Genomic DNA, 18,536 nt, shown 5'->3' with positions numbered 1-18,536 from the left:
CCAAACTGTCCTGCCAGACGTGACCTGCAGGGAACCAGAGTCTGTTCTTGACAGGTGTTCGTAAGCATCACCTGCTGCGTAATTCCTGAGATTGTTCCTTCACGACATCTGCTTCAAGGTAGCCTAGAGTCTAGGAAACAATTGCCTCAGAGATTGAAAAGCCCTCCGAGGGCCGGGGAGCTAGGAGATGGGGAAGGACTCAGATCTATTACAGAACTTTTCTTTCTCCTATTTTAAGTGGTGTGTGTGTGTGTGTGTGTGTGTGTGTGTGTGTGTGTGTGTGTGTGTGTGTGAGTTCATAACAAGGAAACAAAAGGCAAGTACCTACTGGAAGCCAGTGGATACAATTCACAACCACTCCACCAGCCATGGAATTAAAGGAAACGAATGATTTATCTTTAGCATCTTGCTTTCAGTCATGTTACAGCATTTTAATTTAATGCCCTTCCTCGATTTATAGGCATCAAATTTAGCAGCCTCTGATGTTTTACTTTCCTTTTGCTGCTGGAACAAATTGCTACAAACTTCACCGCTTAAAACAACATGAATTCATTATCCTGCCATTCTGGAGGTCAGAAATCTGCAGTGGGTCAGGCAGGGCTGTGTTCCTTCTAGATATTGTAGGAGAGAATCCATTTCCTTGCCTTTCCAGTTTCTAGAGGCTGCTTGCCTGCCTTGGGTCAGGGCCACTTCTTCCATCTTCAAAACCAGCAGGAGCAGGTCTTCCAATCCTCTGGCCCCCATCTCTGACCTCTGCTTCCATCTCCTTCGCTGGCCCTGATTCTCCTGTCTCCCTCTTTCTCTTGTGATTATACCCTGGTAACACAGGATAGTCTTTCATCTCAAGGTCCTTCATCACATCTTCAAAGGCCCCTTTGCCATGTAAGGTAACATAGTCACAGGTTTAAGGGATTAGGATGTGGACATCTTTCGGGGGGGCACATCATTCATTCTTCCACGCCTAGGTCCCCACCATGAGATAACTCTCATTTCTCAGCTTCTCCGTGGGTAGAAAAACATAAGGTAATTTGTCGTCCCATTACGATTTCCCTAAAGTGGATTTGGATCCCTAATAGTTACACGTTACTGTATTCTCAGACTAAGAAGCCCCGGTGATCTTATGTTGGCATCTTCTTCCTTTGGTTTCCGTGCTGTTTCCACGTCCTGAAATGAGGTTGACCTATCAGCAAGTTCCTTGTGCCCTCTGGTTTCTGCACGAGTTTCTTGGGCTCAAGTTGGATGTGAGCTCACTCAACTTTGCTCAGAAAGTCCAGCTCATGTGATCTGAGGATAATTTTGCTATGCCTTTGTTCCTTGATATGGTCAACTTCGATCTCTTTCTACATTTTCCAAGAAAAGAAAGGTGATTCAGAAAGAAATGACTACGGCAGCCATTCGATTCTCCCGCCTTCTTCTGGTATTTCTATCTGCGCCCGTAATTACGGAAGAACATTTGAAAATTATGAACCTAAAGTACCAATCGTTTCTAACTCAAAGATTATTTTGACAGATGAACTATCCTTCCAATGTACAAGACCTTATATCTGATTGCTATGGACCATTTCCAACTTCTGATAGACACAAGTTCATCTGATTCAACAACCACCTTGTGGGCCCGGCAGAACAGAGATTGTTCTCAGCATTTTTTTTTTAAATGAAGAGGCTGCAGTTAGCTAGGTGGGTAGAGCCAGGATTAAGCAGATTTCCTGACTCCCAGACCAGTGAGGGCCCTGCCCCAGCTACCAGTGCAGAAACCAGATTAAAAGATACAGCGACAGAGAGTTTTATAAACCACAGATCATCAATTGCTTTAATATTTTATACCTTCCCGAGTCAGATTTCCACCAAGAGCTTTTTTCTTTACGTGAAAGTGATGCTAAACTGTTCCTTCTCCATGCCCCCCTCTAAATAAAAAATCCTCCTTGGGGCTTCCCTGGTGGCGCAGTGGTTGAGAGTCCGCCTGCCGATGCAGGGGACACGGGTTCGTGCCCCGGTCAGGGAAGATCCCACATGCTGCGGAGCGGCTGGGCCCGTGAGCCGTGGCCGCTGAGCCTGCGCGTCCGGAGCCTGTGCTCTCTCCGCAACGGGAGAGGCCACAACAGTGAGAGGCCTGCGTGAAACGAAAAAAAAAAAAAAATCCTCCTTGATACCCATAGGTTGGGCTGGGAAGGGCTTTTAGAGCTTGATTTAAAGAACTCCCATGTCTCCTGGAGCACTTGATCCAAACCATTCTGGACAGATGAGCCCTTAAAAGTGAGTCCTGCCTTGAAGCTCCAAGTTAAGAGGTAGCACAACCCTCGTGTCTAGTTGCTGCTGGGCTCCAGAGCTCCGGGCCATTCCACCCTATTCATCCTTTAGTACCGCTTCTTCTCCCTTCAGGCCAGGCCAGATCTTTCCTTAGTCTTTTTGGATTTCACAGTCACTCTCCCCACCAGCCCCAGAAATAGATCTTCCCAGGCTAAAGAAAGAAACTTGCCAAGTCAGTTCCCAAATGCCTTTTCTCCAGTCCTGTTTCCATCTCTGCATGGAGATTTCCTTCCTGAATCCCTTGACCTGCAGGGAGAAGGGTGATGGGGGGCTGCTGTGTGGGTCCTGTGGGGAAAGGGGAGGCCAGTGGCCAAGGCAGGAGCTGCTTCGGTTACGGTCTCTCTTTATGCTCTTGGAGAGTTTCCAAGGCCCAAGACTATTGGAGAATCAAATGAGAGCCTTAAAAAACACTTCCCTCAGTGTCTGGGACATAGGGAGCTCTACAGAAATATTTGGTAACTTGAAAACAACAACACCACCTTGTTTTATGGATGAAGAAGCCAAGCCCCAGAGGTGGAAGGTGTTTTGCCCAAGGTTTCGTGTCCAGTCAATGGCAGCATCAGCTCTAGAGCCTCAGTTTTCCAACAATCCCAACACTGCTTTTTCAGCTGCTAGGCTGGCTGACCTGATCGCCACTCTAGCTGGCTGTTGTACGTTCACCTGAAGCATCTTTTCTCAAATCCCGTTTTCTTCATGTTGGTTATTCTAATTCTAATACAATTTCCTGATCTATTGAACCAGGTCCAGTTACCGTCCTTTCCTCTATTCTGAGCACAGGGTTTATAACTGGACGTGGTTAGCGTCATAGAGATGAAAATGGGGTTGAGAAACTGTCATCCTCCAGCACCCAGCCAGAAACTTCACATGTTCAGAAAGCAAAGGGTCATCTTTTGTTTTCTAGATGACACTTCACTCTGTCTCTGCCACATCCCACAAAGCTACCCATCACTTTTCCGGCCACCAAAACAGACTAGAACTTTCCGTAGCTGATAAGCAAGGCAAGCTGGGTTTGTTTTTTCGAATCAAACCGTTTTCTTGAAATTCGCATAGGACTGGGCTTCCCTGGTGGCTCAGTGGTTGAGAGTCCAACTGCCGATGCAGGGGACACGGGTTCGTGCCCCGGTCCGGGAGGATCCCACGTGCCGCGGAGCGGCTGGGCCCGTGGGCCGTGGCCGCTGAGCCTGCGCGTCCGGAACCTGTGCTCCGAAACGGAGAGGCCACAACAGTGAGAGGCCCACGTACCGCAAAAAAAAAAAAAAAAATAATGCCACAACAGTGAGAGCCCCCCTACCGCCAAAAAAAAAAAAAAAAATAAAACGGAGAGGCCACAGCAGTGAGAGGCCCACGTACCGCAAAAAAAAATAATAATAATTCGCATAGGACTAAATCAAAAAAATAGTACTACAATGAAGAACAGAAGAACATAAATCACTGAGTTGACGCGAGAGATAGCGTTTATGAGTTAGGAGCTCCAAGATGATTTTCCTCCAAAATGTAGAATCACAAAATTGGAAGGGATCTTAAAGATTATCTGGTTCAATACTCATCCTTTGCTGGAATCTCATCAAACTCAGCGATAGAAGAGCGTGGCAAAAATTAATCTGATGACTTTTAGGTCCTTTCTTGAAAGGAGGTTTAGAGGAAAGCTAAGATCCCAGCTCAGTAATTCACATCTCTCTCTCTCTCTCTAAATCTTCTGAAAGCCCCAACCGTGAGCTCAATTCCAAATTCCTCTTATTTCCTCATGTGACACAAGCTCTTCCAGAAATAACTTCAATGAAACAGCATAATCGCATCTAGGAAAAATGTTCCTTATAATCACAACAGACACTGGGGTCTTTCAGGCAAATCACCATAACTAACTCAGTCCACTCTTAACGTGCCAGGCTCAGCTCGGGTCCACGGCTCCTGGAACCTGTCACCAGTGTTCTGCTGAGGCCCCTCGTGACCTCAGCCCACTTCCACGGGGAGGTGATTCTCATAATTAGCTTTAGAAAGATGTTTTCATATAACCACACTTTTTGAGAGGGTTTCAATTCCAAAAAATAGACATCCTTTCTGTTAAAAACAAAAGCAAAAAACAAATGGTGACCCAGGAAGCTCGGAAAAAGCTCCCATGTCATGCTTCTCATTAGACAGAAACACTGACCGAACTTTCAGTAAGTGAACTAGTGAACCAGATTCACTTCACCCCTGGCACCCCGTCTTCCGCCTCTGCGTTCCTCCCTCCTTTTCCTTGTAGGGTCCTCAGCACCCCTGTGTCATCTTCTCCTCTACCCAATCCCATCAAAACCTACTCTTAGGAAAGAACCTGAGAGCCATGTATATGATTGTAAAATCTAAGTGTTGCCTCTCCTGGGGGTATTTTCAGTGCAATAGGAGACAAAGGAATGAGGAGACATTCTCAAAGAGCAGGCATTGTACTGTCAGAGAAGAGACAAATAAGAAGAGGACGGACACCCCTCCAAGTGCCCCTGAGGTCACATTCCTCTTCGGGTGGGTGACTCTCCCTTGCTCCAAGTGCCAGGTCGGGAGTCACTGGATAGACCTATTTTTCTTCAGGTTAGTGGATGAAGCCCATAAGCTTTGGAATGGACTAGAAATCATCATAGGCCCTGCTCTGCCACTTTCCAGGACGTGACTTTGGATTACCTACTTCATTTCTTCCTCATCTGTAAAACAGGGATTATAATACCCAGCTCATGTAGTTGTTGGGAGGATGAAGTGAGATAATACAGTACCTGGCCTTTAGTAAACACTCCGCAAATGGCAGCTAACACTGCCCTTGTAACCAGCCACCCACTGGTGTCCCGATGGGTAGAGAGCTGAACGTCTCCAGGAGGCAAGATGAAGGCATATTTGGGGCCAGTTGTTTTCTTAAGATGGATAATGGCCCCTCTCCCAAAATACGAAGCAATGCCCAAGGATTCACAGCTTTGGGAGAGTTTGGATTCTCTATTGTTACTTGTATGATTTTGAGATTTTTTTACATGCTCCAATATGGCATATGTTTATTTTAAGACATAAAGTGAATTAACATGTAATTTAAATTTAATTTTGTTTAATTAATTTAAAAAATTCTGCTCAAGGTACCCAGAGAGACCTGAGGATGGCATCACATTAGGCGTGAGGCTGGAGAATTGGAAGGGCCACAACTTTGTGAGCATCTATTGATGCTGGGCGACCTGTAGGTCCTTCCCATGTAGTAGCTACACTTCTCACACCAACAAGAGAGGGATTCATCCTTGCAGCTGAGCAAACAGAGGTTCAGAATGAGAGAATAACTTGACTAACTAGAGTCAGGTCATTTTATCTCAAATGACCTCTTGCTTTTTAAAAAAAATTTTTTAAATTGAAGTATAGTTGATTTACAATGTTGTGTTCATTTCTGCTCGACAGCAAAGCGATTCACTTATATATATAATCTTTTTCATATTCTTTTCCATTATGGTTTATCATAGGATATTGAATATAGTTCCCTGTGCTATACAGTAGGACCTTGTTGTTTATCCATTCTCTATATAATAGTTTGCATCTACTAATTCCTAAGTCCCAATCCATCCCTCCCCACCTCCCCATCCTTGGTAACCACAAATCTGTTCTCTATGTCTGTGAGTCTGTTTCTGTGTCATAGATAAGTTCATTTGTGTCATATTTTAGATTCCGCATATAAGTGATACCATACGGTATCTGTCTTTCTCCCTCTGACTTACTTCACTTAGTGTGATAATCTCTAGGTCCATCCATGTTGCTGCAGGTGGCATTATTTCATTTTTTTTTATGGCTAATGTTCCGTCGTTTTTATGTACCACATCTTCTTTATCCATTCATCTGTTGATGGACATTTAGGTTGTTTCCATGCCAAATGACCTCTTTCCACTACACATTTTCATTTCACTCTTCTCAGGATCCTAAAATCATGGAAATAATTGCTTTCATGTGACTGCATACATGCTTAGTGCTGGTGTTCATGTTTGTCACCACACATGCCCGTTGGGTCTACTTAATCCTGGTACACACCATTCCTTTCTTTAAAAATATACTTAGGGCACAAACTCACACTGGGGTAACTTTAAACTATAGCTTTGAGGGCAAATAATAAGGTAGCAGCTTCACAGAAATGCCTTGTGTGCAGATCCGTATCACCTCTGACTCACACGGAGTCTCTTAAGAACATGGCGGCAGTCCCCTGCCCTCCAAATCGTGATCATTAGAAATGAATGAGGCGGCCTCCCAGAGTACAAGCTTCTTTGTACATCAGATGCTTTCAAAAGCAGGGCACCCTTTTAGAGCATTTGATGAGCTGAAGCAAGACGAGAGCTGCCAGTTTCTCTGAGACAGTATAGGAGGCAAACTAGGGGGTGTCGGGAAGGGGTGTGGAGAACTAGGAGGACAGGGAAAGACTATTGGTCCAGTCATCGATCATGGGGGCGGGGGCTCCAGGGTATGGGGAGGGGTCAAAGGAGCAGATTCCGGCTCTTTCATAGGTTGGACTTCAAGATTTCCTTGCTGGGCATCCATGATGTGTAACGATGCGTAATCCATCCGCCTGTGTTCTGTGTTCCTACACACATGTGCCATTCACTCCACCCACAAAGGGAAAGGTTGGTACAAAAGGATCAAATCCAAGGATGATCAATAGACCTTAGAGCTAAGAGGTAAAGGTTTGACAGACTGTCAGAGAGTTAGGAGCTGAGTATTCCAGCCTGGTGTGTCCTTTTTCTTTGTTTGGAGTCTTTGGGTTGCTTCTTTCTTTCCCTCAAGCAGCTCATCTGGTTAGAAGGGCCTACAACTGCTTCCTGCTTGGGAAGGACCCCATGGGAGGCTGTCTGGGGTGGGTGCCAAGAAGACCTCTGGACATGCTTTTATTTTATTTTATTTTTGTTGTTGTTGTTTCAACTATAACCCTTTATTATAATTATTACTATTATAAGTGAATATGCAAATATCCATAGAACAATTTCTTTTTAAAAAATTTTTATTGGAGTATGGTTGATTTACAGTCTTGTGTTAGTTTCAAGTGTACAGCAAATGAATCAGCTATACATATACATATAGCCACTTGGATGTGCTTTTAGAATAGGCCATAGATAAGAGGCATCGGGGTCCGTTTAGCCCACCATCATCTGGCCCCAGTCACCAAAGCCACACGTCAACATTGTGGCCAGAGATTTATGGCAGCAAATAGTGGATATTTCCCTGAACTTGTTCTCTGCACACATGGTCAGATTCAACAGATGCTTGTTAACTATTTCAACAAAGTCTTTGCCCTCGTGTAGCCTATCCTAGTAGGGGAAAGACAGTAGACTAATAAATATCTACTCTCATGTCAGGTGGTGACAAGAGAGTGGCATGGTAATGGGCTATTTTGCAACATGGTCGTGAAAGATGTCTGTGGAGGTGATCTATAGCAGAGACCTGCATCAAATGAGGCAGGGAGCCACATGCATAGATGAGGGAAGGGTTTTCCAAGAAGTGCAACAGCAAGTAAAAAGGTCCAGAGGTAAGAACAAATTTAGCAAGCTCACAAAAGACCAGGAAGGCCACTACCGCCAGGTAGAGAGCAGGAGGGGAGGGGATGGGGGAGATGAGGTAGGGGTGATAGCTGGCTACTGAGGGCCGTCTTCATCATCTTTGTGTCCCCGGAGCCTCAGACGCTTTCCCTGAAACCCTGCGGCCCACAAGGCAGCTGAAGCTTAGCCTCGGTTAAATATCTGGATGTGACCAACAATGGCTTGAAAGAATTAAGGCGGCTTTCTAAACTGCTTATCTCAGTTGTAATAGAGGAGGAGAAACCGGCATGGCAAGAGACGGAAATGCTTTGTCTCAGAGCTTTCCCCCATTCCCCTTGCTCTCCCACCATGCCTAAAGACAGGAGACATTTATTGTCCCCATTAAAGAAGAAAGACCCCCAGCCATATTCTCCAGTCTCCGGGATGGGTGGGACGGGCTCTCCTTCTGACTCCTCCTCACTCTGGATAATCTCACCCCACTCAAGCCCCCCAAGCTTGCTTCTTTTAAAATTACAATTATTCTATAACTGTAAAATCCCATGTTTAATTGCACCCAGTTAAAATATCAGCTGAATTATGTAGCCCATATATAGATTATTTATGATATTTTTTAAAAGATGGAGAAATTAATCTTCAACCTTGAGTTTTTCGTTTAGTGTAACATAAAAATCATATGGGTTTTAATGTCTGTTACCCTTGAATAGAAATATGATTTAGTCCTAAGTAACCACTAGATTCTATCCGGGGTCTATGTTATTTTTCCAGAATCAGGGTGGGTGGAGGGGGCTCTTCATTAACTTATCCCCCCCAGCCATTCCGTTGATGAACAGCTGATCATTACAAGAGCCCTGATGATTTGGGGATGCAACAGAATCCTTGTAGCTTCCGATTTGTGTTCGTGGTTTTACCTTCTGAAGTCGCCCGGAGCATCTCTGCCCATCCTGGCACAGCCCCTCAGATGTGAACCCGCCATGCCACGTGCCCCTAATTCCCTCTGCTTGTGACCAAGCATCCTCCGAGCTCTCTCCAGATACCTGGCCCCAGGGTCCCCAGCCTCCAGGACGCTGCCCTCTGCTCTGATTTATCAACAGGTGGTTCCATTAAACATGGCGCCAAGGAGTAAGAACGATTCTCCTCGCATGTTCTCACCAGCACAGGGGGTCCTGCCATTTAAGCTGTCTTCATGGTTTCTTCGTCACTCGGAAGTATCTTTTTTTGTCCACTCAAGTGCCTTCTCTCTTAGGTCCCTGGCTATTTATGGATAACATTTAGCTATTTCCCTGTTCCCTCTCCTGAAAATGTAAACAAACTCACTGTTTGGTACCTGATTTTCTTTTTCATTCCTTTGTTCCCCATCTTGAAGCTTCCTGTTCCGGCACGTGTTTTTCCTTTAGATGTGGGCATTTGGCACGGTGATCCTTTATCCTAGTTAATTGCTCCTCATTTGAGAATCCCCATTCTTCCTCATTAAAGACCAGACAAGACTACTTCCCCGTATTGACCGGGTGCACCAGATCTCTTACTTACCTCCGGGGGGCCATTTAGCTGTTTAGTGCTGTCAAAAGTTCAGGAAGGAAAAAAACAGAAACGAAACCAATGAATCACCAAAGTCATAATTAGTAAAAGTTTATGGTACACATGTTACCAAATCCAAGCTCAGTCTGCTTGCTGCAGGACAGGCCAATAATTGGGAGACGAGGTGCTGAGGCAAGGAATAGTGACTTCAGAAAGCCAGGTGTCTGAGAAGACGGCAGGTTAGCGTCCCAGAATACCAACTTATTGGGGTCTGGATGCCAGTTTCTTCTATAGAACAGAGAGGGGGAGGAGGTGAGGAAGTAAAGTAAGAAGGCCGTAAGTCTTGCAAAATATCTCCTGGCTTGGCCAGCATTGGGGAGGGGATGTGTTAATTTCTTCTTTTCTGGAGCCTTTCACAGGTGGGCAGGGTCAGAATGTCTCCCTGTGAGCGGAGCAAAGGCACTTCAGTTTAACATTCAGGCGGAGGGGCAGCGTTCCTGAGGCAGGCCATTCTGTATGCTTACAGTTATAGACAGCATCCTTTTATTGATTACAGTAACAAAAGCAACGAGAAGCAAAGGTTGAAGTAAAAGAAACAGATCCCACATGGAGTCAGATTTTGCTCTTCCCATGCAAACCATGAGCACTCCTCCCAAAGCGTGGAAGGAGACTCAGAGGTAGATTTTACAAAGCAGCTTAGATAACGTGGAGGCAGTGACTGTTGATTCTTCCCAGTGATTGGTTGCAATATTAGAATTTTCTTAAATGAAAGGGAATTGGTTAGTGGTTCCCTCATACGAATCGGGGAGACCCATTTAAGTCTCACGATTTTCAGAGGCGTTAAGTGAGAAGTGACCCAGGTCAAGTGAGTCTCACTTGTCTTGCAAAATCAGCTAAATTAAGCTTTGCTTCTCCGACTAAACTGGTTTTGTCTGCTCAGGGAATTTTCAAGTCTCTGTTTGTGTTTGATTTTAACAGTGCTTAGGAGCTCATTCACTGAGGGGCCTAATTTCGGTAGTGCATGCTTGCTCGGGGCAGCTGGCACCTCGATTCTGTGCCCTCCTGGCAGAAACGGACTTAGTGCTGTTTTCCCCTGAGCATCTTCTTTCTGGGGTGGCCCAGGGATCCAGTAACTATGTAAGAGAGAACACTTTTTTTTTTTTTGGTGGAGGAGTCATGTATCTTTCCAATTAAGCTTTCCTAGTTCCCAGGTATCTTCCTAAGGATTCTCCGTGTTGTCTTCCTAAGGTTGTAAAATGAGACTAATGATCCTTTCCCATGTCTGCTCTTAGCTACACGCGGCTTTTAGAGCTCCTCTGTTCAGTGCCTCATTTATTGGTTTATAGTATTGGCTGCTGTTATAAATGTGATTTCTTCTTGCTTACTAACCACACCCCCTAGAAATATGCATGTTAACAGTTCCTAGGCTGCATATTTAAGAATTCAGAGGAGGCATTGACATCTATACGCTATTGATACTATGTATAAAATAGATAACTAATGAGAACCTACTGTAGAGCACAGGGAACTGTACTCAGTGCTCTGTGGTGACTTAAATGGGAAGGAAATCCAAAAAAGAGGGGATATATGTATACGTGTAGCTGATTTACTTTGCTGTACAGCAGAGACACACAGCATTGTAAAGCAACTATACTCCAATAAAAATTAACTTAAAAAAAGAAAAAGAATTCAGAGTCAAAAGCAGGCATTCGAGGAGAGTACACTCTGGAGCCATCATTAAAAATTGCAGTCAGCAGCCCTTTGGTGATGTAAATTGAGGAAGCAGCTCTCCTTTTGGACAGCTTAATGATCTGTAGTTAATAGTAGGAGGCTGCTCACAGATGCAGTACAGCTGGGCTAGGTTAGCCCCTCTCCACTCTCCAGATTGCACAGTGATTACAGCCATCGAGAATCAGATTCTCCCCTGGAATCAATAACCAAAATCACAAACAAAGATTCAGTGGTGGCCTGTCAGGGTGGCCTTTCCGCGGGCGCTGTTTGCCAAGCCAGTGACTGATGCCTCCTTCCTGATCACACCCTGGGCTGGACAGTCATCTCCACAACAGACAGCCCCTCCAATGAGTCTGGGATGAAGAGTGCTGGATTTCAGGCCAGCTTCTCTTACTTGAGTGCACACAATTTCACTGAACTCGGAAGAAACTGAACGTAATCTCTGGGTAGCAAAATATAAGTCTGGGAGCCATACAATACACAGCTGCTGTTGCTGTGTTCTTATGCCTTGTATGTGAGATTGGCATAGGTTACTGTGTGTTGGGGTAACAGGTTCTTTAATAATTTCCAGGGTCTTGTTATCTTCATGCAAAAGCCCAAGCGAATTCAACAACAACAAAAAACAAACCAACCCCCTTCAAAAAAGGGCAAAGAACTTGTATAGACATTTCTCCAAGGAAGATGTACAAATGGCCAATAAGCACATGAAAAGATGCACAACATCACTAGTGATTAGAGAAATACAAAGCAAAGGCATAATGAAGTAGCACCCCACACCCATTTGAATGATTATTATCGAAAGACAGAAAACAACAACCATTGACAAGGGTATGGAGACATTGGAACAGTTGTGCACTGTGGGTGAGAAGGTAAAATGGTGCAGCTTTATGGAAAAAAATAGAGCAGTTCCTCAAAAACAGAATTACCATATGATCCAGCAATTCCACTTCTGGGTATATATACCCAAAAGAATTAAAAGCAAGGCTCAAGGAGATATTTGTACATCTGTGTTCATAGCAGCATTATTCACAATGGCCAAAAGGTAGAAGCAACCCAGGTGTCCATTGATGCATGAATGAAAAAACAGATTGCTGTGTGTACATAAAACGAATATGATTGAGCATTAAGAAGGAAGGAAATTCCGAGACATGCTACAACATGGATGAACCTTGAGGACATTATGCTCATGAAATAAGCCAGTCACAGAAAAATAATTATTGTATGGTTCCACTTACATGAGGTACTAAAGCAGTCAAATTCATAGAGATAGAAAGTAGAATGGTAGTCACCAGGGGCTGGGGAGGGAGAAATGGGGAGTTGTTGTTTAATGGATACAGCGTTTCAGTTTTGCAAGATGATCAAGAGTTAAGGAGACAGATGGTAGTGACGGTCGCACAACAATGTGAATGTACTGGATGCAGCTGAGCTGTACACTTAAAATGGTTAAGATGGTAAATTCTCTGTTATGTGAATTTCACCACGATTGAAAAAAAAGCTTAAGTGAAGGATGCCATCTTCTCTCAGCAATCCAGGCTTTGGAGGGACAGATTGAGAAGAAAAGAACAGCCAAGGGAATGGATCTTGACTTTGTATGCAACTAATTAATGATACGAATGTACTTTCTTTTACAGAGCCATTTTTCTCTCAAGAAGGGAGCTGCAGCCTTGGGCATTGGAACAGACAGTGTGATTCTGATTAAATGTGATGAAAGGTGAGCATGAATCTGCAACCCGCGTTGGTTAGCAGTTTGCAAATTCTACACATACATCTTAAAAGGACTGAAGTCCGAAAACAGGCAATGACTGTAGAACAGCAAACCTGCCTCCATCCCAGCTGCTGGCCTTTGCTGTTTCCCTTACACTCTTGCTTGGAGTCCTGGGACATTGGGAATGTCCTGGGAATGCCACTAACGCATTCACAGCCTTTGACTGAATCAGAACCTTTGTTAAATCAATCAAAATATTCTGCACCAACAAGGCACAGAAGGACATTCGTCACCTGGGCACTTAAGCAACAACCAGCGGGTTGAGAACTGATTAATGGAGGTGTCATCATTCCAGGCACCATAGATTGTGTGAACTTGATGGAGTGATTACAGGAGGGGGGACAGTTTAGGGAGCAAGAGGTAAATAACGCCCCCAGCAACTCATCAGCTCAGCGCCTGAACCAAAGAGCTCTCTTCGGAAAAATCCGTCTTAATTGGCACCCAAACTTTGTGGGTACTCTGGAAAAAGGTGGAGGGGAGGTTAAAATATTAATATAAGAAAATACATTTAGTCTTTAAAGGATGGAGTAAGAGATTCCACTAAATTAAAAGGATGCCACCCATTTCACCATTTACTTATTCATATATATTTATTAGACAGACATTTATGACTGCTCACCGTGTCACTAGGCTCTAGAACAGCGTAAGGTGTAACCCCTGTTCCTTGACTGTGTATGGCCTAAGTGGGGAGGTGCGGTAACGTCAGAAGGATGGCAGGCTCACCTGAGGTGCAGCAGGGGAGACGAAGTGCTGGAACGGACAGGACTTATTGACTGACCGGTGAGTGTGCGGGTGGAGAGGTGAGTCGAGGGCGAGCGCCAGGCTTCGGGCTCACCAGCTAAGCCCTCGCGGTGCTGTTCTCTGAGGCAGGGGGCCCCGCCGCCGTGAAAAGTTTAGATTTGGAGATGGCGAGTGTGAAGAGCTTATGAGATGAGACGTCCAGGTGAGGGTGTCAGGTAGGCCACTGGGAATGGCAGCCTGGCTGTCAGAATATGTACAGTCGGAGCCACGCAGAGTGGCCTGGGAAAGAGCTCAGGCGCGTCCCCTTTTCGGGGACAGGCAGAGTCAGGGGAGCCTGCGGTGGAGGCTGAGAAGGAACAGCCAGAGCTGTCGGAGAAGAATCAGGGCCCGGGGCCATGAGGGCCATGAGAGTGTTTCTAGAAGGAGTGGTTCACAGCAGCAGATGCCACCAGTAGGTGAAACGAGGGTCAACAACTGCCCCTCAGCTTTCCTGCTGAGGAGGTGGCTGGCGAGTCTGGCAGGAGCAGCTTCGATAGAGGCGTGAGGGTGGAAGGCAGTTTGCAGTGGGTCGAAGGGTGAGGGGAGAGGAAACGGAGATCGAGGGCAGACGTTTCCAGAGGTGGAGCCGCGAAGGGAAGGTGGTAGGGCAGAAGCTGGACGGAGAAGATGTTGAATCCAGGATGGTTTTGGTCTGGTTGTTTTAAGGAAGGGAGCTCAGGGTGTATTTAACCGTGCCGTGAAGGGTCTGCTAGAGATGAAATGTGAATTATATGAAAAAAAAGGGATAAAATAGCCGAGCTTTCATTTCCTTTGTGAGTTCCTTATTCTTTGGGCTAAAATTATGTAAGATCTTCCTCTCAAGAGCTCACAAGACGTCTGAAATCATCTTACATTATAAAATGGGAAGGAGACAGCGGGGGAAACAGGAGTGGTGATGGAAGGGCAGGGGCGAGGTTTAGGGAGGGCTGACGGGGAGCGGAGGGGGCAGGGCTCTGGGCTATTGCTGCGCTGACCAGCTGCTAATGGATTTCAGTTGGGAAGCCCTCAGAGTTGGAAGGGTTCTTGGACATTTATTCATCCAGCCTTTTTTTTTTTTTTTTAACTTTGTATTTTTGTGAATAATTTCAAACAAAGAAAAATTACAAGGCTAGTAACAAGAACTCTCATACACCCTCACCCACATTCACCAATTGTTAACATTCTGACATATTTGCTTGATCACTCTTTCTCTCCATGTATGCGATTTAATATTACATGTTGAATGTAATGAATATTACATGCATAAATTATTTTGTATATTAGAGATACAATTTTTTCGGAACCATTTGAGAATTCCTTGCAGACATGCCCTTTTTACCCCTTAATACTTCAATGCGTATTTTTTGATAACAAGGATATTCACTTACATAATCACAGTCCAGTTATCAAAATCAGGAAATTTGACATTGACACAAGACGGTTATTTAATCTATACGCCCTATTCAAATTTCATCAATTGTCCCAATACTATCCTTTGGAGCTATTTTTTTTCCCTGTCCAGGATCACAGATGACACTTAGTTGTCATGCCTTTTTATTCCCCTTTAATCTGGAACATGTCCGCATCCTTCCTTTGTTTTTCATGACATTGATATTTTGAAGAGTGTAAACCATTTATTTTGCAGAATATTTCTTAATTTGTCTTTGTCTGACATTTCCTCATGGTTAGCTTCAGGCGATGCATTTTGGGCGGGAATTCCAGGGAGGCGATGCCTGTCTTTCTCAAGTGCATCTGATCAGGAGTAATGTCCGCTTGCCTATTCGTTAAGGTGGTGCCTGCCAGGTCTCTCCACTGTAAAATGACTGTCCTCTACTTTGCAGTTAATACATATCTGTAGGGGATGCTTTAAGACTATATAAATATTATGTTCCTCCTAAAACATTCGTTTAGTAGTTTAGCATCCATTGATGATTCTTGCCTGAATTATTATTATGATGGTTGCAAAATAGTGATTTTCTAACTCCATCATTCCTTCTGAGTTTACTAGTTCCTTTCATTCTACTGTAAGGAAGAACTTTCCTTTCCCTTTTTCTCTCTCTCTCCATCTCTCGTTCTCTGTCTCTGTCTGTCTGTCAGTCTCTCTGTATGTCTGTGTTATTTATTATCAGTATGGACTTACAGGTACTTTTAGAAGTTAATTCTCTCTAGCATTCTCTTCCCTTCTCTTCGATTTCTCCATTGCTTGCTCCTTCAGGGCTCCCTTTAACTTACCTAAATTACTAGTAAATTGCTGTTAAACCTTACAGAAAATAAGTCTGACCAAGATACGTGATGCCTGGTTGACACACGACTAGAAGAGTCACCAGCCTTCCTAGCTCCCTTGTAACACAAGAATTCTGTTAGCTATTTTGATTAACACTTTTATACCACAAAAATTAACTACTTATGCTTTTGTATACATTTTTAGTTCTTTCAACTTATCACTTAGCTTTGTCAATTACAGTTACATTTCCCTGCTCTTGTGAAGTACCGCACTTTATCACACAGTTGATGTAAACAATTGAAAGTATAAATAATCTGGGGTCATTATACTCTTTTATTAAATTAGCTGAGTTGTGGCCAGTGCCTGGAGGCAGCAGGGAAGCTAATTAACTTTCTGGTCCTCAGGGAGCTACTGAGTGCCCTGCAGTAAGACAGACTTCACCCTGAATCAATTATTATTGCTCAGGGCTGTGGGGAGCCCCCTGAGTGTCATATCTCCTATGGGTTTGGATGCAGAGAATTCAGAGATGCTAGCAGTGTCTGTGCTTCATTACGTCCTATATCAGGAAGGATTCTAAAATAATAATAGCTGACACATGTGGAGTGTATTATATGTCAGGCACAGTCCTAAGCACTTTACACAGTTGCTCTAATTAATTTGTTTATTAGAGACACAGAGGTATGTTCCCTCACATTTCCCTGGTGCTGACATAGCTTGTGAAGAGTTTCTATATACACAATAGTCTTAAACAGTATGACGTGGTCTCCTTTCTCCATTTGACTCATGGTCTTGGCAAGGTGTGACAGGTCCAAGGTCACGTAGCTGGGAAGTGAAGAATCAGAGGTTGAACTCAGAAGAGAACTCCAAGTGTTCAGCAGTTAAGCATGGTCCCTTCTTTTTTTGTGTTTTCCATTTTTTTTAAGTTGTGGTAAAATACACATAAAATTTACCCTCTTAACCATTTTTAAGTGTACAGGTCAGCGATGTGAGCTACGCTCACATTGTTGTGCTACCATCACCGCTTTCTATCTCCAAAACTCTTCATCTTGCCAAACTGAAAGTCTATACCCCTTACAAACAAACTCTCGACTCTCCTTCCCCCCAGCCCCTGGCAACCGCCGTTCTACTTCTGTGTCTATGAATTTGACTGCTTTCAGTACCTCACTCCTTTTTGTCTTTTTGTGATTAACTTGTTTCACTTAGCACAATGAATGCCTCAAGGTTCATCATGTTGTAGCAAATGTCAGAATTTCCTTCCTTTTTATGGCTCGATTCCTCTGTTGAAGGACAGTTTTAGGTTGTTTCCTAGTCTTGTCCATTGTGAATAACGCTGGAATTAACATGGGAGTACAGATATCTCTTTGAAATATTGATTTCATTTCCTTTGGGTAATTATCAAGGAGTGGGATTCATAGATCACATTGTATTTCTACTTTTAATTTTTGAGTAACCTCCAACCATACTGTTTCCATTGTGGCTGTATCAATTTACATTCCCCCCAAGAGTGTACAAAGGTTTCCTTTTCTCTACAAACGTACCAACATTTGCTTTTTCTTGTCTTTTTGACAATAGCCATCTTAACAGACTGTTAGGCTGTAACTGTATGTGTTAGCATATCGTATTTGTTTTTCTCATTCTGACTTACTTCACTCTCTATGACAGACTCTAGGTCCATCCACCTCACTACAAATAACTCAATTTTGTTTCTTTTTATGGCTGAGTAATATTCCATTGTATATATGTGCCACATCTTCTTTATCCATTCATCTGTCGATGGACACTTAGGTTGCTTCCATGTCCTGGCTATTGTAAACAGAGCTGCAGTGAACATTGTGGTACATGACTCTCTCTCTTTTTTTTTTTTTTTTTTTTACTATTTTAACCATTTTTTTAGTAACATCTTTATTGGAGTATAATTGCTTTACAATTGTGTGTTAGTTTCTGCTTTAAAACAAAATGAATCAGCTATACATACACATATACCCCCATATCCCCTCCCTCTTGTGTCTCCCTCCCACCCTGCCTATCCCATCCCTCTAGGTGGAAACAGAACACTGAGCTGATCTCCCTGTGCTATGTGGCTGCTTCCCACTAGCTATCTATTTTACATTTGGTAGTATTTATAAGTCCATGCCACGCTCTCACCTCGTCCCAGCTTACCCTTCCCCCTCCCCATGTCCTCAAGTCTGTTCTCTACATCTGCATCTTTATTCCTGTCCTGCCCCTAGGTTCTTCAGAACCATTTTTTTTAATTCCATATATATGTGTTAGCATATGGTATTTGTTTTTCTCTTTCTGACTTACTTCACTCTCTATGACAGACTCTAGGTCCGTCCACCTCACTACAAGTAACTCAATTTTGTTTCTTTTTATGGCTGAGTAATATTCCATTGTATATATGTGCCACATCTTCTTTATCCACTCATCTGTCAGTGGACACTTAGGTTGCTTCCATGTCCTGGCAAGTAAATAGTGCTGCAATGAACACTGTGGTATGTTCTCTTTTTTTACTCTTTTTGAATTATGGTTTTCTCTAGGTATATGCCCAGTAGTGGGATTGGTTTATTGTTTCTAGATTTTTTGATGATGGCCATTCTGACCATGTGAGGTGAGAGGTGATACCTCATTGTAGTTTTGATTTGCATTTCTGTAATGATTAGTGATGTCAAGCATCCTTTCATGTGTTTGTTGACAACCTGTATATCTTCTTTGGAGAAATGTC

The 18,536-nt window shown here is 43.7% G+C and overlaps 1 protein-coding gene across 1 annotated transcript in view; it reads left to right on the top strand.

Annotated features, from left to right (window-relative positions):
- GAD2 (glutamate decarboxylase 2) overlaps nt 1-18,536 on the top strand; it is a 67,809-nt gene that overhangs the window by 12,638 nt on the left and 36,635 nt on the right. Inside the window, exon 8 of the mRNA XM_024129680.1 lies at nt 12,698-12,777. Coding sequence (XP_023985448.1) covers nt 12,698-12,777 — 80 coding nt within the window. The remainder of the gene's footprint in view (nt 1-12,697; nt 12,778-18,536) is intronic.

Source organism: Physeter macrocephalus, chromosome 11 (genome assembly GCF_002837175.3).
Source record: "Physeter macrocephalus isolate SW-GA chromosome 11, ASM283717v5, whole genome shotgun sequence".
Classification (NCBI taxonomy): domain Eukaryota; kingdom Metazoa; phylum Chordata; class Mammalia; order Artiodactyla; family Physeteridae; genus Physeter; species Physeter macrocephalus.
Note: the sequence above shows the minus strand (reverse complement) of the source record. Positions and strands in the feature narration are given on the sequence as shown.